The sequence below is a fragment of the Tachyglossus aculeatus genome, chromosome 1 (genome assembly GCF_015852505.1).
Source record: "Tachyglossus aculeatus isolate mTacAcu1 chromosome 1, mTacAcu1.pri, whole genome shotgun sequence".
Taxonomy (NCBI): Eukaryota; Metazoa; Chordata; class Mammalia; order Monotremata; family Tachyglossidae; genus Tachyglossus; species Tachyglossus aculeatus.
The window spans coordinates 142,902,386-142,922,491 of NC_052066.1; the positions used below are offsets into that span (position 1 = coordinate 142,902,386).

The window sequence follows — 20,106 nt, forward strand, 5'->3', positions numbered from 1 at the left end:
GCCTACTTCACGCTCCCATTTCTTTCAAGTACTCAAATCAAAACGCACATACACGCGTACACTAGCCGCTTTGAGTACAGAGAACTGGAGAAGTTAATTTTTGATAATAATACTAACAATAATAAATAATGGTATTTGTTAAGCACTTACTATGTGCCAGATACCGTGCTAGGTGCCGGGACAGATATAAGGTAATCGAGTCAGATATAGTCCCGGTCCCATATGGGGCTCACAGTGTCGGGGAGAGGGAGAACGGGTATTTAATTTTATAGATGAGGAAACTCGAGGCCCAGAAATTAAGTGACTTGTCCAAGCAGGCAAGTCGCAGAGCTGGGATTAGAACCCAGGGACTCTGACTCTCAGGCCCGCTGATTTTCCAAAACAGCTCTGAACCAAGTGGCGAGAGGGCTATGTACTAAGAGGGACAGACAAAGAAATGGTCCCTTATCGTGCTCAAATCAAACTCAAAGAAAAGCCAACATCTCAGTGATCTGCACTCCATTTCTCAAATCTCTTCTGCCACTGCTAGTCCATCTCTTAGGCGATTTAGTTAGTTATTTCAAACATCTGAAGGGCGGCTGTGGGCCAACTGGGACCGGTTAATTTCTAGCGTGCAATTTAATTTTAAAAATAAAACTACGGCACATTTATACTAACCCTTTCCAAAAATGTTCCTATAAATCAGATCTGTTGGATAAGCACACTCTACAACGAATGTGTAATTTCTTAGTTAAATGGCGACATCAGCCTAAGCAAAATCACAACGTTTTTTAGAGGAAGATCAGCTGTACGGACAATCTCGACAGGAGTGAAGGACACTAATTTAGACAAGATATATCAGAACATTCTGTTCAAGGGATTTCAAGGCCCCCCCAATAACACTTTATGTAAATTAGTGCAAGATCATTTTCCCCATATAAACAAATATTTGACCGTAGACTTAAATGATAAACAATTCACTTGATGACATTTACATATAAATATACATAAATAAAACCCTACATAATTTATATTTGATGTTAACAAAAACATGGCTTGTTTAACAGAAGCAATTGCATCTACTATGATCAATTTCTCCAATAATGCTCAAGTATAAAAAGCATACCTACGCAATGCCCAACTTCGTAATTAAGCACTACTCTATAAAATGTAATAACATGAAAACAGCTTTTACATTTTAAAGTATCAAGTTGTATATTTTCAGTTTATACTCTTTACTGAGCTACTTTTCGTAGCTCACTGTAAAAAAAAATTCCCTTCTTCAAAATCTTAAAAAAGAAATGCATCAACTGCACATGTTTACGCTATAAAAATTACCAAAGTAGCAGTTGATGTTCATAGGAAAAATATACTTTTAGGAAAATAGCTGGAAAAATCTAACACACCGATAAAAGTATAAAACGTTTTAAAAATATATTTTAAAGACGAAATATTGCCAAGAAACATACGGAACTGACGAACAAAAATGAGCCCGTAACTAAGCTAATGAAGTGGTGGGCTGTTTGTTGCAATGCTGTGGTGACTGCCGCTGAAATGGAGGGATGGAGAGAAGGGAAGGGTGGAGAAGGGGATGTGGGGTGATGTTCCAAGTATTCTGGAGATTAGAAAAGGGAGTCCAGAAATCAGGGCTGAATGAAAACCCATTTTCCAAGCTCTCCCTCCAGGACCATTGCCTTGAGGAGTGGAACAGGGAGAACAGGTCTCTATATGTTGCCAATTTGTACTTCCCAAGCGCTTAGTACAGTGCTCTGCACATAGTAAGCGCTCAATAAATACGATTGATGATGATGATGAACAGGTAGGTAATGAAGGAAGTCCAAACTTGGAAGATTCAAGACCCTGCAACAAATTGCTACAGCATGTACTGTCATCGCAATGTACAAACCAAAATTCTTGATGCGCTAGTCGCACATCGATTTTAGAGATTAACACTAGTTCGCAAAATGAAGTGCTTTATCAGTTTTATGGAGATTACAAATACATTTGATAGCAAACTAAAGTTTTGGGTTCTCGGTTCTCTACTTCTCTGAAAGAGGGATGCCCTGAATTTGACCATTTCAAGACTCGACAAGGATCTCCACGATATGGTCGAGCTCGTTCAGGTCGGATTTACAGTTAGAGTTGGAATTGGTAGTTGGTGGCGAAGAAAAGCTCTCTAGTACATCACAGTGTCCCATTTTGGTGTTGCTCATCATTCCTGTTAACACAGTGTCGAGATCATAGTAAGAATTATCAACATCAGAAAACAAGTCTTCCACACAATTCTGTGTTTTGTTTTCCAAGGTCTCAAATATTTGATCTAATGACTTCTGAAAGTTTCCTCGGTTTTCCTGAGGGCTCTCCATTTCCCATACGTTGCTTGGAGGGTTTCTCGCGGCTTGGATGGACGTAACTGTTGAAATTTCTGAAATAATATCGTGTGACTGGATGTCTTCAAAGTCTTTCGTGAAGCTACCGTAACCCGGAACGAGTTTCCCTTCACCTTGCTCTTTTGTTGAACGACAAAGGATATCCGTAGATACCAGGCGGTCAAGTGAAGGTTGTCCTGTACTCTGGGCATTTATCATCTGCCACGTCCCATCCTGGGTCATTTCTTCCTGAATTTGTCGCACGGTATTGGCTATGAGGACTGAGCGACAGAGGTTAGGTTCAACTAGCATGTGGCACAGTTGAAGCTTAACCAGAGACATATCTAAAAGGGACTGCCGCTGGAGATTGTAGGAGGGAAGAGTTTTAAAACCAGCCAGGGTTCCTTCAACGTCATCTTCGCCGTCAAAACATTTTCTCTTTGTTCCTCTGGCAAACATTTTGTCCTGTTGAAACCAAATGAGAAGTTATTTAGCATAACTGAATAGCCTGGAAAATGAGAGGCTTGAAAAACGTTCAGGAGCTCCCATTTTTTCAGAGTACCACCAGAAAAAAGGGTGTATTACCAGTTCCTCAATTCAATTCGCTTGAATCGAGCCTTGATCCAAATGGAGGGTACCGTGGGGTGACTCTACGCTGAAGTACAATTGTCTGTACTGGACACAAATGGGCTAATTAATAAGGGTCAATGGAAAAAACTTAAAAATCCCAGGCCAATAGCTGGGGGTGTCTGGCGTACAATAGTAACTGCTGTTACTTCCCAGCGTGCCTCATATTTTGGATCTGAAAAGAGCTGAGAGAGGACCAAGGAATGAAAAAGATGTTAGGTTGAACTCCCAGCCAAGAGGCTGCTGAAGGGTTGAGGAAAGATACTTTTTTTTTTTTGCTTCTCAGTTTACCTCTAAATTAAATGAGCTTACCCCTCATCCCCACATTCACATTTTTAAAAATTAGTTTAGGGTGGGATTTTTATACAGGCAAACCTAAAAGTCACTCTTCCAGGCTAGATGGCTGAAACAACAACAAAAAAAAGGTTTTAGGCACAGATATGTTTTTATATAGAACAGACCAGGCCGAAATTTTCAGACTTCCACAAATGATCGGTGATTGGCAAAATTACTTCTTGATGGGTAAAACACAAAGCAAATGTTCAATATCTAAATCCTATCATTTCCCAGAGGTGCAGAGAAATCCCAGTTGACTTCTTTGCAAGAAAACATATAAAGCAAATCATTGTCTTAAATGAATGATAGCTAATGTCTTCCCAGCAGTTCTGAAGATGTCATATCATTCTTTATCCCCATTAGAGCGCAAACTCTCTGTGGGCAGGTTTTGTGCCACTTCATTATTCATCTTTCTGAACGCCTAGTACAGTGCCCCGTGTCAAGTGAGTGTCCAATACATGCTTACCACCATTACACAAATTAAGGCTAAATGAAAACCCATTTCTCAATCTCCCCCTAAAGGACCACGGCCTTGAGAAGAAGCATGGCGTTTTGTTTTACAAGTACTAGACACATTAATTTAAAAAAAAATGTAGATCAGTACAAAGGAGTTTTCTATTAAAGCCTTCACAGCTTAAAAGATTTGGCCAAACCAAATATACACTGAATTTTGAAGACTTATCCACGGGCTGTAATGTTTAACTACTTTTAACAATACAATGTGAGGAAGTTAACAGCATTATCTCCCATCACTGCTGGCTTAAATTACCCAAGGCATATTCCCTTAATGGTTTAATGAGCTCAAAAGAAAATGTGTAAACCTGCATACTTCTTGGGCACAATCCTCGGCTACTGTCAGGTCTTCATTAAGATAATCTCTTCGTTATCAGAGCTTCTGGCTCAAACTACATGCTTTCTACCTCTATCCAGAAATCAAATAAAATGTGAACTCTACTCGATTCAGGGGCGGGAAGGTGAATAAGACAAGGACAAGAGGTCTATAACGGTTACTAGGGGACAAGTCCAGGATGTTAGAAGGAATTTCCCTAGTAGTTAAGGTTGAATGTCAGTGAGAGTAAGCCTCACAATATTCCTTCAGAACATTCTCCCCACTGTCTCCTCTTTTCTGTTCACAACTTCTCATCACAATTTTATAAAATTTGATTTACACACGCCACTATCTGAGCACTTTCATTTGTTAAACTATTTTATGCCTGTCTCCCCTGCTCTACTCTAAACTCCTTGTGGGCAGGGGTCATGTCTTAGACCTCTCTTGTACTCTCCTACATGCTTGGTGCAATGGTTTGCATAGAGGAGACACTCGATCCTCTTACCAATGCTCTGAGACTGAGTCCTGGGTTGGAGGACCTAATAATTGCCTTGCTCAGTTTCATGGCCATTACTGCTACATCACCAAAGACATGTTCCTGTCCTGAACAATACAAACACTATTCATGAACGAAAATGACATTTTTTCAAAAGCTAAAATAATGATCAGCACAACTGCATTGAATTTAAGATTCATTCACTCACATTTACTGAGCACTTACTACGTGCAGAGCACTGTACTAAGCACTTGGGAGAGTATAACGCAACAATAAACAGACTCGTTCTCTGCCCACTTGCTTACAGTCCAGAGGAATTTGAAAGATACGAAAGTTGTTTAGTCGCATACTGAAAACAAAGAATTAGGTAATTTCATCATACTTATAACTATGTTCTTGAATGAACAGGATGTTGGAGGAGAAATCTTGATGAACTGAAAGTCAGAGAGGTGTTGGAAAAAAAAAACCCACGGAAAACTACAGCATTTCAACTCTCTCGATAGGCAAGCTAAATTTTTTATCCAACCAGTGAATTCTGAAAACTTTCCAAGTGAAGCCCAGTTTATCCATTAAGGTTCTCGAGCAGGGGAGTCTACATGATCCATGAGAACGTAAACACTTTCTCAGGAGGCAACTACAGCTAGAAACACCAAAGTCTAACTACATTCAGAGAAGCAGCATGGCTCAGTGGAAAGAACATGCGCTTTGGAGTCAGAGGTCATGGGTACAAACCCCGGCTCTGCCAATTGGCAGCTGTGTGACTTTGGGCAAGTCACTTAGCTTCTCTGTGCCTCAGTTATCTCACCTGTAAAATGGGGATTAAACCAGTGCTTTGCGCATAGTAAGCACTTAATAAATGCCATCATTACTATTATTATTCAGCCAACTATTTGATATTCATAGATGTTTCTAAATATCGCCCCAGTAGAGTTATCCCTAAATTCAAGTAATACATTCAGTTTTGCCATGATAGGTTTCAATACGGGCTTTAGCTAGAATGTGATTAATAATAATAATAATGATGGTATTTGTTAAGCGCTTACTATGTGCCAAGCACTGTTCTAAGCGCTCTGATTAAGAAACAGTCTTCCAACGACACAAGCCAGTTGTGCTCCGCATCCTACGTTAAGAAATGCCTTGTGTACGTGTACCCCATCAGGAGACAGGCAGCGTGGCCTACTGGAAAGAGCCCCTTTCCTGCTCTGTGACCTTGGGTGAGTCATTTCACTTCCCTGAACTTGAGTTTCCTCTTTTTTAAATTGGAGTACAAACTGCCGTTCTCCCTCCCTCAGTCTGAGGCTTGTGTACAGTTACTGTCCCCCATTTAATTGTAATGGATCTACTTCAGCACTTAGCATGTACGTACAAAGTATGAACCAAACTGGTATCACAATTATTCTTATGAACAGGTGGGCATTATAGAACAACTGTTCCTTAGGGCAGGGTTTCGCAAATTCACAACCACCATGTTATAGGAGAATTAAGCAGCGTGGCTCAGTGGAAAGAGCATGGGGCTTGGAAGTTGTGGATTCTAATCCCGGCTCCGCCACTTGTCAGCTGCGTGACTTTGGGCAAGTCACTTCACTTCTCTGTGCCTCAGGTACCTCATCTGGAAAATGGGGATTAAGACTGTGAGCCCCACATGGTGTAATCTGATTACCTCGTATCCCCCCCAGTGCTTAGAACAGTGCTTGGCATATAGTAAGTGCTTAACAAACACCATTATTATTATTATTAAATGCATCACTGATAGTGGTGGTGAGTTGGGCTTCATGAACATGGTGTTAAAGGTAAATGAGGTAGGGTCTAGAAAAACTTCCAGGCATGTTCACCCAAAAAGACTTTCTAGATTTCAGGCTCATTAACATTTCTTATAATTCAGAGAAATGCTTTAAATAAAATCAAGCCCTTGCCTGCAAAAATAGGGGCAATCCTCCTACCATACGATCATCATCATCATCAATCGTATTTATTGAGCGCTTACTGTGTACAGAGCACTGTACTAAGCGCTTGGGAAGTACAAATTGGCAACATATAGAGACAGTCCCTACCCAACAGTGGGCTCACAGTCTAAAAGGGGGATACGACAGTTGCAATACTGCAAATTCCCATTATCCAAAACTCATTTGTTAATTCCTTCAACAGGAAATAAAGGTGGGGCAATATGGTTCAAAAAAAAAATGAGCAGATAGCTAGCAAAATTCAAAAAAATAATTCAAGAAAAGGCATGCTAATCACCACTGATAAAAAGGAATCAGTTTGCAATTGCTTAGTCAGTTACTAATAACAATGAATTTTTAATAGCTACAATTGGTTCCAAAGGGGAAACCGATCTTGATCTGGTAATAAACTGGACTTGATCTGGTCATCCTATTTGAAAGTGTATTCCTGGCAGAGCAGCATCTTGCTATGGTGACTATGGGTTCTATGAGAATTACACTCAAAAACATTGCATTGTTAACAGGAATATCATGGAAATGTGCATCATTTGTGGTGAAATGGAATTTAGTTGACAACTCATTTATATATCCTGCCAATAATTTTCCTTTTAGCTTTTTTCAAAAATAAAAGAACACAATAACTCAATCATACTATGACTGTATGTTGGAATTTCTATTATTGGTCTGCCACATTTTAAAAGTCATCAAAAAGTTTATCATTGGCACACTGCCTCCTCACTCCCAGATTCTTACCTCTGACCTATAAATACACAGAATAATCAGATGGACAGAAAACGGTTCTTCAGGGAATATTCAACAAAGGCAATACAAAACAGTCAGTCCCCAAACTGAGAAAAAAAAATAACTCTCATATGTAAAAATGGTTGATGTGGAAAGAAAATTTATCCATTTTAAAATTTATATTCCCTCAATCCCGTTGGGCCCTCTACCTCTTTCACAAAAGCTAATTTGAAAGGACTATGGTACTATTACTTAATAAGGAAAAAAAATGATCCGTCTGAGTAAAATTAAGGTTCTTAAAGAGTTGCTGTCAATTTTTTATGTTGAAAGTATAGAATCACTGGGTAGGGGTTTTTTTTGGCTAGGTGTACGAGTCCAACATATTTCTAAGTCGTAAAAGCTACTGATTAGCTGACCTACAAATTGAGGATGGGAACACAAATTCTCATTCTACAAGCACATTAAGATCTCTGCAGGCTTCCTCTACATAGTGATAATTACCTGAATAACACTTAGATGGGGAAAGGAAAAGGAAGCGGACATATTTAGTCTAAGTTACCCAAATAGCAGCAGCTAAGACCCAAGGAATTACTTCTTAAAGAATCCTGGAGACTGGCAGGATATAAAACCCCCGATTTTACTTGAATTCTCATACACAATACTCTTTCAGTGCTTTTGCACTTAAAAGGTTATTTAAAAGCTGGTATTGATCAGAAGGGAGCGGTCAAGGTGGGGAATCACAGCCACTTGTTAAAATTTCAGAATGGATTGCTCCAAACAGATTTAGAGAATTATTTTTGTTGGTGTAAACCTTTCTCCCTTAAATTCCTGAAAAAGGCACTGCAAAAGACTGAACTGAAGAGTAAGTGTTGCTACTCTGGTCTTCACAAACCATATTAAGGAATGTGTACTATAGTATGAAATATTCAACATACTAGTTCATTATGCTTAAAGGCTTCTCAAAAATGAAGTACAAATAATTCTTAACTATTTCCACCCTTATATCTGAAAATTTTGTTCCTGGACTTTGATTTCAATGAATCAAAGCACGAGTGCTTGTGTTTGCTACCTTCAATTCAAATTTCAATGCTACTCTCACATGGCTCTGACTAAATGACTTCTGGACTCAGCATGTGGGTACAGAGACCATTCCAACTGGTCCCAAAAGAGGAGTGAAACATGGTTCCTCAATTTCCTGGGTGAAATAAAGGCAGCCACACCGGACATACTTTGTGAATATTACCTAGGAAAAACAGGATTTTGAAATTATTTGTACCTGACAGTTGTTTTTAAGGGAGGGTATAACTGTAGTCATATTTGATTAAAAACACCTCCTCTTGTACACTAAGGAAGTACATGGCTAGGCATTTTGGAAAGGCTGACTAAAGAAGATCCTATTTTCTTCGAAGCCTGGAGAATGGAAATCTACCCTATTTTAATGGTTATTAATTTCAGCAATAAAAGAATCCTAGGCTAGAGCTGTAAGGACCCTTAGGAGTTCAATCCCCTCCTGCCTACCAGCAGGCAAGCAAATCGACTAAACCAGACAAAACAGATTCTTCTTAAAGATTCCCAAGATGGAGAATTGATGTACATCATATCCCGGGCTTGACTACTGCAATCAATCTTCTCGGTGACCTCGCTGCCTCCGCTCTCTCCCCTCGCTAATCCATACTTCAATCTGCTGCCTAAGATCATTTTTTTCTAATGCATTGTTCTGCACATATCACCCCACTCCTCAAAAGCCTCCAGTGATTGCCAAGAAATTCCGGTATATCAATTTCAAAGTACTCCAGGTGCTCTTTCCTATTTATTGCCTCTTCTCCCTCTAGACCCTAGCTCACATGCTACATTCATCTCACGCTAATCTACTCCCCAAGCTTTACTCTCATCTCTTCTGCTACTGGCCTCTTGCTCGCTCCTTCCCCCCTTCGCATCCTTCGGACCACTGTTCAAAACCCGTCTGAAATCACATCTCCTCCGGGGGGTCCACGATTCATTTCTAATCTTTCCACTTGATATCCTCAACGGCCACTACAGCCCTTCCACCCCACCTAAGCACTCAGGGGCTCACACTCTCCCATGACACATTATCTACAGATCTTTACACAATTTTATCTTTTGGCTGTAATTTTTCACTGTCTCGTGCTAGACTGTCATGTTTACTAATTTTATTGTACTCTTCCAAACTCCTTAATAAAGCTCAGGAGTCACTCAAATACTATTGATTGATGCCACAAACTTGAAGGGGTAAGGGGCTGATTCTCAGTAAAACATCTATGAGACTTAAAATCTTATTTTCTAAGTGCATGCAATTTTTACCAATCCCCATTATAAAGGATTTCTGCTACACCTGAGTTCTAATTTCACACTCTCTCCTGCCGCCCATGAATCTATGGACTACTGTTTGGACCAATCTGCCTTAACATCTCCTATGAGACTTAAAATCTTATTTTCTAAGTGCATGCAATTTTTACCAATCCCCATTATAAAGGATTTCTGCTACACCTGAGTTCTAATTTCACACTCTCTCCTGCTGCCCATGAATCTATGGACTACTGTTTGGACCAATCTGCCTTAGAGAAGCGGCATGGCGTAGTGGATTAAGCACGGGCTCCTCCACTTGTCTGCTGTGTGACCTTGGGCAAGTCACTTCACTTCTCTGTGCCTAATCTGTAAAATGGGGATTGAGACTCTGAGCCCCACGTGGGACAGGGACTGTGTCCAAGCTGTTTTGCTTGTATCCACCCCAGCATTTAATACAGTGCCTGGCACATAGTAAGCACTTAGCAAACACCGTTATTACTATTATTATTTGTGCCCACCATCGGGGTAGGTTGCCAATGTAACTGGGCTGGGCTTCTACACTACAAGGGTGAACTTGTTTCTTCTTTGTGGTTGCTTGTTTTGTGCATGGCGGCTTCTAGGAAATTTATGGTTAAGCCCTCTTCTGGTTAACTTCCTACTTACCATCAGTATTCTGACTCATTGCAAACTGTAGGGAAGGGTGGGAGGAGACCGACGAAAACAAAGTTTACTTACCAACAAATGCTTGTGAGAATCCTCCTCTTCCCACATCCTACTTCCCTCCCTGTTGTCAGTCTCCGTTGGACTGGTCAGCTTAAACTAGACTGAAAGGGAAGTAGGTAGAGCACTCGGTTTTTAAAACCACTGATGGTGGAATCTTTTTGCTTCCTAGTGTAGACACACACGATACTAACGGTTGTAAACTTTTTTTCTACCACAGGATAGGGAGAACCATTCCATAAAGTTCAAGTAATGTTCCTCTTAAAAAGACATAGAAACCCCCACCTCCCCCACCACATAAACACACACCAAAAAAACCCACATGACTTTAAAAAACTCAAACTGAACACTCACCATGTCAGCCGAAACCAAGCCACAAGGAGGCATGCCCTTTACTAAAGTGCTCCATGGTTGACCACGGCTCTCCATAAAGTAAGACGTGTCACTGGTTACACCATTTTTTGAGGGTAGCTACATTAAGAAGCACAGTTCATCCTGGGTGATTTGGCTAAATGGTACTAAGAGGAATTTCGAGCTTTCCAATGCAAACATCCACTACCCACTCCTCACTCTGCAAGGAATGCAAATTAAGAGTGAAACCTTAGCAGTATAATTTCATGATGAATAATTAAAGCCTTCAGGTCCTAACCTGGGCAAGGCGGATTGCGTGGGCAAATAAAGCGCAGGGCTCCGGTTTAGGTGTATCACTAGGTATTGTTGGTTTCCATAACAGGTATATTCACTGACAGTTTGTAAAAAGGCTCTAATTCAAGAAGCAGTCTCTTGACTTTGACTCAAAATGTGATGAAAAAGATCACACTGGAAATATTATTGATAGTCCATCTGTTCAGTACAGAACTTCGCTTTTTCAAAGGCGTCATCAACCTAATAATAATGAAGGTAACTGTTAAGCGCTTACTCTGCACCAAGCACTGTTCTAAGTGCTGGGGTAGATACAAGGTCATCAGGTGGTCCCATGAGGGGCTCAGTCTTAATCCCCATTTTACAGACGAGGTAACTGAGGCACAGAGAAGTGAAGCAGCTTGCTCAAGGTCACTCAGAAGACAAGTGGCGGAGCCGGGATGAGAACCCATGTCCTCTGACTCCTGGGCCCTTGCTCTTTCTAATAAGTCACGCTGCTTCTCTGGCATCTACCCAGTGTCCCCTCAAAGTTCAACTCACTTTGAAATGCCATTGCTATTATCATTGTTAATCGTATTTATTGAGTGCTTACTATGTGCAAAGCGCTTGAGAAAATACACTATAACAATGCTCTTAAATCAGTTAGAAATGCTAGGATACCTCGCACTGCCCGATTTAAGTAGGAAGAGAATATAGCGGGCTCCAACAGCATAAAGAGATCCTCCTCCAGCCTGTAAACTCGCTGTGGCCAGGGAACATATCAACCAGCTCGTACGTTGTACTCTCCTGCGCGTTCAGTACAGTGCTCGGCCTGTGGTAAGTGCTCAATAAATAGGACTGATTGATTTCAACATAATTCCTCATGGCCACAGGTGGCTTCCTGTGATCAGTGAACAGACCTGATGCTCATCTCTTAGAGGTTCACACCTGGGGTACCATTTCCTTCTAGAGAATAGAGGAATATTACTGGGGGTGACAGGGGGGCTTTTCTTCGTATCCCAGGAGCTGAAGGTGCCAACTTGAGCCTCCTTTCTCCCTCCACCCACTAGCATTTTCTTCCTCGGGACACCACCCCCTCCCCCAAACCCCCCACTGCCCTAATGTCATTCCATGTCGAGAAGGAGCCCGGGTGACTCTTCCCCACCAACTCCCCCTGGTCCCTAGGGATCCGGGGGAATGTCACCGACGGCGAACCCGGGATGGATGGAGTTACAACGGTTTGGAAGAAGGGAGTTTCCACGACTGGAAGTCCGTTTTCCTCCTCCACCGGGGGGAAGTGTTGTTCTGCCGCAGGGGCGGCCTCTGCGATCCTTTTGAGCCCGGCGGTGATGATGATGATGATGATGATGGCATTTGTTAAGTGCTTACTGTGTGCCAAGCACTGTTCTAAGCGCTGGAGGCTGGGTGTGTCTCCTACCAGAAGGCAGAGAAGATCAGGCACTTTTCAGGAACCCCCAGACTCGGCCCAAGCGCTTAGGGGAGTGCTCTGCAAGCGGTAGGCGCTCGATAAATAATAATAATGGTATTTATAAAGTGTTTACTACGTGCCAAGCACTGTTCTAAGCTCTGAACAATAATAATGATGGCATTTGTTAAGCGCCTACTATGGGACAGGCATTATGGTAAGCACTGGGGTGGATACAAGCAAACTGAGTTAGACATAGTCCCTGTCCCATACGGGGGGCTCACAGTCTCAATCCCCGTTTTACAGATGAGGTAACTGAGGCACAGAGAAGTGAAGTGACTTGCCCAGTCGCACAGCAAAGCGGAGGAGCCAGAATTAGAACCTATGATCTTCTGACTTCATGATTTAAGCGCTTAAGAGAAGCAGCGTGGCTTAATGGAAAGAGCCCGGGCTTGGGAGTCATGGTTTGTGGGTTCTAATCCCGACTCCGCCACTTGCCAGCTGTGTGACTTTGGGCAAGTCACTTCACTTCTGTGTGCCTCAGTTACCTCATCTGTAAAATGGGGATTAAGACTGAGAGCCCCACGTGGGACAACCTGCTTACCCTGTATCTATCTCAGTGCCTAGAACAGGGCTTGGCACATACTAAGCGCTTCACAAATACCATTATTATTATTATTATTATGTGCCAAGCACTGTTTTAAGCACTGGGGTGGACACAGCGTAATCAGGTTGTCCCACGTGGGGCTCACATTCTTCATCCCCATTTTACAGATGAGGGAACTGAGGCCCAGAGAAGTGAAGGGACTTGCCCAGGGTCACCCAGCGGACCACGGGCAGAGATGGAATAAGAACCCACGTCCTCTGCCTCCCAGGTAACTGCTTGGGCCACTAGGCCACATGCTGCTCCTCGACGACTGGAAGAAGGGGAGAGGAGGGAAAGTGTTGTCTGTCTCCCCCTTCTAGACTGCTAGCCTGTTGTTGGGTAGGGATTGTCTCTATTGTACTTGCCAAGCGCCTAGTACACTGCTCTGCACCCAGTAAGCGCTCAATAAATACGATTGAATGAATGAATATTAGATTGTACTCTCCCAAGTACGTAGTACAGTGCTCTGCACACAGTAAGCGCTCAATAAATACGACTGTGCCTGAATGAATGAGGAGCCAGGGAGGATGAGGAGGGAAGCAGCCTCCCGTCTCTTCCAGGGGGGTTCCCTCACACCCCCCACCCCCAATTCGTTGCCTCGGTAGCCTGACCACCTCGGTGAGGGGGGAAGGGTCTGCAGGGACCAGCTGGCAGGGGCCGGCAGGAAAAGGGGGCACCTTTATAATAATAATAATAATAAAAGTAATAAAAATAATAATGGTATTTGTTAAGCACTTACTATGTGCCAGGCACTGTACTAAACGCTGGGGTGGGTATGGGCAAATAGAGTTGGACACAGTCCCTGCCTGACACGGGGCTCACAGTCTTCATCCCCATTTTACAGATGAGGGAACTGAGGCCCAGAGAAGTGAAGTGACTTGCCCAAGGTCACACAGCAGACAAGGGTTGGAGCCTGGATTAGAACCCACGTCCTCTGACTCCCAAGCCCGGGCTCTTTCCACGTACAGTGCCACATAGTAAGCGCTTAGCAGAGACCATTTTTCCGATGAGACCCAGGGAAAGGAAGCGACTCTATTTCTATTCTATTTATTTTATTTTGTTAATACGTTGTCTGTCTCCCCCTTCTAGACTGCGAGCCCGTTGCTGGGTACGGACCGTCTCTTTATGTTGTCGGCTTGTACTTCCCAAGCGCTTAGTACAGTGCTCTGCACACAGTAAGCGCTAAATATGACTGATTGAATGAATGAATTAATGAATTATAATGACTGCCACTTGGCTGTTTGACTTTGGGCAAGTCACTTCACTTCTCTGTGCCTCTTGCTTCCTCATCTGGAAAATGGGGATGAAGACCGTGAGCCCCATGTGGGACAACCTGATCACCTATCTACCCCAGCACTTAGAACAATGCTTGGCACATAGTAAGCGCTTAACAAATACCATTATTATTATTATCATTATCATCATCATCATGATCAGAGAAGCAGAGTGGCTTAGTGGAAAGAGCCCGGGGTTGGGAGTCTGAAGGTCGTGGGTTCTAATCCCGCTTCGCCACTTGTCAGCTGTGTGACTCTGGGCAAGTCACTTCACTATGCCTCATTTACCTCATCTGTAAAATGGGGATGAAGGCTGTGAGCCCCACGTGGGACAGCCTGATGACCTTATATCTACCCCAGTGCTTAGAATAGTGCTTGGCACATAGTAAGCGCTTAACAAATGCCATCATTATTATTACTTATTATCTGTGCCTCAGTTGCCTCATCTGTAAAATCGAGGATTAAGACTGTGAGCCCCAAGTGGGACAACCTGATCACGTTGTATCAACTCCAGCGCTTAGCACATAGTAAGCGCTTAACAAATGCCATCATTATTATTATTCTCTGTGCCTCAGTTGTAAAATGGGGGATGAAGGCTGTGAGCCCCACGTGGGTCAACCTGATGACCTTGTATCTACCCCAGTGCTTAGAACAGTGCTTGGCACATTGTAAGCGCTTAACAAATGCCATCATTCTTATTACTCATACTCAGGGCCTCAGTTCCCTCACCTGTAAAATGGGGATGAAGGCTGTGAGCCCCAGGTGGGCCAACCTGATCACGCAGTATTTACCTGACCACCTTGTAGGTTTAGAGAAGCAGCGTGGCTCAGTGGAAAGAGCCCGGGCTTTGGAGTCAGAGGGTCATGGGTTCAAATCCCAGCTCCGCCAATTGTCAACTGTGTGACTTTGAGCAAGTCACTTAACTTCTCTGTGCCTCAGTTACCTCATCTGTAAAATGGGGATTAAGATTGTGAACCCCACGTGAGACAACCTGATCACCTTGTAACCTCCCCAGCACCTAGAACAGTGATTTGCACATAGCAAGCGCTTAATAAATGCCATTATTATTATTATTATTACCCCAGTGCTTAGAACAGTGCTTGGAAAATAGCGAAAACTTAACAAATGCCCTCATCATTATTATTTATAATCTGGGCCTCAGTTCCCTCATCTGCAAAATGGGGGTGAAGGCTGTGAGCCCCAGGTGAGCCAACCTGATCAGCTTGTATCAGCTTGTATCTGCCCCAGTGCTCAGAACAATGCTTTGCACATAGTAAGCACTTAATAAATGCCATTATTATTATTATTATTACTACCCCAGCGCTTACAGCAGTGCTTGGAAAATAGTGAGCACGTAATAAATGCCCTCATCATTAGTATTTATACTCTGGGCCCCAGTTCCCTCATCTGTAAAACGGGGGTGAAGGCTGTGAGCCCCAGGTGAGCCAACCTGATCAGCTTGTATCAGCCCCAGCGCTCAGAACAATGCTTTGCACATAGTAAGCACTTAATAAATGCCATTATTATTATTATTACTACCCCAGCGCTTACAGCAGTGCTTGGAAAATAGTGAGCACGTAATAAATTCCCTCATCATTAGTATTTATACTCTGGGCCCCAGTTCCCTCATCTGTAAAACGGGGGTGAAGGCTGTGAGCCCCAGGTGAGCCAACCTGATCAGCTTGTATCAGCCCCAGCGCTCAGAACAATGCTTTGCACATAGTAAGCACTTAATAAATGCCATTATTATTATTATTACTACCCCAGCGCTTAGAGCAGTGCTTGGAAAATAGTGAGCACGTAATAAATTCCCTCATCATTAGTATTTATACTCTGGGCCCCAGTTCCATCATCTGTAAAATGGGGGTGAAGGCTGTGAGCCCCAGGTGGGCCAACCTGATCACCTTGTATCTGGCCCAGCGCTCAGGACGGTGCTTGGCACATAGTAAGCGCCTAACAAATGCCATCATTATTACTATTATTATTACCCCAGCGTTTGGAACAGTGCTTGGAAAATAGTGAGCACTTAAATGCCCTCATCATTAGTATTTATACTCTGGGCCGCAGTTCCCTCATCTGTAAAATGGGGGTGAAGGCTGTGAGCCCCAGGTGGGCCAACCTGATCACCTTGTATCTGCCCCAGCGCTCAGAACGGTGGTTGGCACGTAGTAAGCGCTTAATAAATGCCATCATTGCTACTATTATTATTACCCCAACGCTTAGAAAATAGTGAGCACTTAACAAATGCCCTCATCATTAGTATTTATACTCTGGGCCTCAGTTCCCTCATCTGTAAAATGGGGGTAAAGGCTGTGAGCCCCAGGTGGGCCAACCTGATCAGCTTGTATCTGGCCCAGCGCTCAGGACGGTGCTAGGCACATAGTAAGCGCTTAATAAACGCCATCATTACTATTACTATTATTACCCCAACGCTTAGAAAACAGTGAGCACTTTACAGATGCCCTCATCATTACTATTTATACTCTGGGCCTCAGTTCACTCATCATCTGTAAAATGGGGGTGAAGGTTGTGAGCCCCAGGTGGGCCAACCTGATCAGCTTGTATCTGGCCCAGCGCTCAGAACGGTGCTTGGCACGTAGTAGGCGCTTAATAACCGCCATTATTATTACTACTATTATTACCCCAACGCTTAGAACATAGTGAGCACTTAACAGATGCCCTCATCATTAGTATTTATACTCTGGGCCTCAGTTCCCTCATCCGCAAAATGGGGGTGAAGGCTGTGAGCCCCAGGTGGGCCAACCTGATCAGCTTGTATCTGGCCCAGCACTCAGAACGGTGCTTGGCACGCAGTAGGCGCTTAATAACCGCCATTATTATTATTACCCCAATGCTTAGAAAATAGTGAGCACTTAACAGATGCCCTCATCATTATTATTTATACTCTGGGCCTCAGTTCCCTTATCATCTGTAAAATGGGGGTGAAGGCTGTGAGCCCCAGGTGGGCCAACCTGATCACCTTGTATCTGCCCCAGTGCTCAGAACGGTGCTTGGCACATTGTAAGCGCTTAGTAAACGCCATCATCACTACTACTACTATTACCCCAACGGTTAGAAAATAGTGAGCACTTAACAAATGCCCTCATCGTTATTATTTATACTCTGGGCCTCAGTTCCCTCATCTGTAAAATGGGGGTGAAGGCTGGGAGCCCCAGGTGGGCCAACCTGATCACCTTGGATCTGCCCCAGCGCTCAGGATGGTGCTTGGCACATAGTAAGCGCTTAATAACCGCCATTATTATTACTACTATTATTACCCCAACGCTTAGAAAATAGTGAGCACTTAACAGATGCCCTCATCATTATTATTTATCCTCTGGGCCTCAGTTCCCTCATCATCTGTAAAATGGGGGTGCAGGCTGTGAGCCCCAGGTGGGCCAACCTGATCACCTTGTATCTGGCCCAGTGCTCAGAACGGTGCTTGGCACATAGTAAGCGCTTAATAACCGCCATCATTATTACTACTGTTATTACCCCAACGCTTAGAAAACAGTGAGCACTTAACAGATGCCCTCATCATTAGTATTTATACTCTGGGCCTCAGTGCCCTCATCATCTGTAAAATGGGGGTGAAGGCTGTGAGCCCCAGGTGGGCCAACCTGATCAGCTTGTACCTGGCCCAGCGCTCAGGACGGTGCTTGGCACATAGTAAGCGCCTAACAAATGCCATCATTATTACTATTATTATTACCCCAGCGTTTGGAACAGTGCTTGGAAAATAGTGAGCACTTAAATGCCCTCATCATTAGTATTTATCCTCTGGGCCTCAGTTCCCTCATCATCTGTAAAATGGGGGTGCAGGCTGTGAGCCCCAGGTGGGCCAACCTGATCACCTTGTATCTGGCCCAGTGCTCAGAACGGTGCTTGGCACATAGTAAGCGCTTAATAACCGCCATCATTATTACTACTGTTATTACCCCAACGCTTAGAAAACAGTGAGCACTTAACAGATGCCCTCATCATTAGTATTTATACTCTGGGCCTCAGTTCCCTCATCACCTGTAAAATGGGGGTGAAGGCTGTGAGCCCCAGGTGGGCCAACCTGATCAGCTTCTACCTGCCCCAGCGCTCAGAACGGTGCTTGGCACATAGTAAGCGCTTAATAAACGCCATCATTATTACTATTATTATTACCCCAGCGCTTAGAACAGTGCTTGGAAAATAGTGAGCACTTAAATGCCCTCATCATTAGTATTTATACTCTGGGCCCCAGTTCCCTCATCTGTAAAATGGGGGTGAAGGCTGGCCCAGGTGGGCCAGCAAGCGCTTAATAAACGCCATCATTATTACTATTATTACCCCAACGCTTAGAAAATAGTGAGCACTTACCAGATGCCCTCATCATTAGTATTTATACTCTGGGCCTCAGTTCCCTCATCTGTAAAATGGGGGTGAAGGCTGGCCCAGGTGGGCCAGGTGGGCTAGCAAGCGCTTAATAAACGCCATCATTATTACTATTATTACCCCAACGCTTAGAAAATAGTGAGCACTTACCAGATGCCCTCATCATTAGTATTTATACTCTGGGCCTCAGTTCCCTCATCATCTGTAAAATGGGGGTGAAGGTTGTGAGCCCCAGGTGGGCCAACCTGATCAGCTTGTACCTGCCCCAACGCTCAGGACAGTGGTTGGCACGTAGTAAGCGCTTAACCAAAGCCCTGATGATGATGATGATGATGATATGATAATACTATTAGGCGTTGTGGGGTTGGCTGTGGGCGGGCCGAGGGTTGGGAGCCATTTTGAATCGCAAGACTGGCCTCCCGCCTCCCCCGGCGGGGGGCCCGCTGGCCGCTCCCCTCCCTCACTGAGGGGTCCATGCTTGTCCCCTCACCCGGCCTCGACGAGGGGACACTCACTTCCTGCTCTTCCTCCTCTTCCTCCTCCTCCTTCTCCTCCTCCTCTTCCTCGCGGGCCGGGCGTCCTCGTCCTTCTCCTCAGGCCCCGCTCCTCAGGGCGCGCGGGGAGGCCGGAGCGCGGGCGGGGGGCGGGGCCGCCGCGGTGACTGACAGCCGCCGCCGCCGCCAATCGCCGCCCGCAAACGGGAGCCATGGCGACGGGGAGCCCCGCCCACCCGCCAGGCGCGGCTTCTGATTGGCCCAGGGCCGGAGGGCGGGGAAAAGGGGGCGACGAGGACGGAGGGGGGAGGGGCGGCGCGCGGGAAGCCACGCCCCCTCAGCGGCCGAGCGCGGGCTGAGGCGAAGCGGGTCAACGATAATAATAATAATAAAATAATAATAAAATAATAATAAAATAATAATAATAACGGCATTTGGTTATAACGGTTATTATTATTATTACGGCCGGGGAGGTTACAAGGTGATCAGGCGGTCCCACGGGGGGCTCACAGTCTTCATCCCCATTTTACAGATGAGGGAACTGAGGCCCAGAGAATGATAATAATAATAATAATAATAATAATAGTAATGATATAATAATGATATAATAATAATAGCATGCGTTGAGTGCTTACTATATACAAAGCACCGTTCTAAGCGCCGGGGAGGTTACACGGTGATCAGGCGGTCCCACGGGGGGCTCACAGTCTTCATCCCCATTTTACAGATGAGGGAACTGAGGCACAGAGAATAATAATAATAATAATAATAATAATAATAATAATAGTAATAATATAATAATGATATAATAATAATAGCATGCGTTGAGTGCTTACTATATACAAAGCACCGTTCTAAGCGCCGGGGAGGTTACAAGGTGATCAGGCTGTCCCACGGGGGGCTCACAGTCTTCATCCCCATTTTACAGATGAGGGA

At 44.0% G+C, this 20,106-nt stretch overlaps 1 protein-coding gene across 5 annotated transcripts; it reads right to left on the bottom strand.

The window, feature by feature from the left end:
- Nucleotides 1-295: 295 nt before the first annotated feature.
- On the bottom strand, nt 296-19,217 carry CDCA4 (cell division cycle associated 4). 5 transcript variants are annotated; one of them, XM_038750803.1, is made up of 3 exons: nt 19,192-19,215; nt 10,360-10,448; nt 296-2,813 (listed from the first exon to the last, which is right to left on the bottom strand). In XM_038750803.1, exons 2-3 carry the CDS (start codon nt 10,393-10,395, stop codon nt 2,058-2,060), a joined length of 792 nt encoding a protein of 263 aa, XP_038606731.1. In that variant the 5' UTR covers nt 10,396-10,448; nt 19,192-19,215; the 3' UTR covers nt 296-2,057. The 5 variants fall into 5 exon arrangements, with proteins under 5 accessions (XP_038606731.1, XP_038606711.1, XP_038606725.1 ...); XM_038750783.1 differs by lacking the exon at nt 19,192-19,215 and adding an exon at nt 10,699-10,915 and having other exon boundaries at nt 10,360-10,443; XM_038750797.1 differs by lacking the exon at nt 19,192-19,215 and adding an exon at nt 10,699-10,915.
- Between the last annotated feature and the right edge of the window lie 889 nt (nt 19,218-20,106).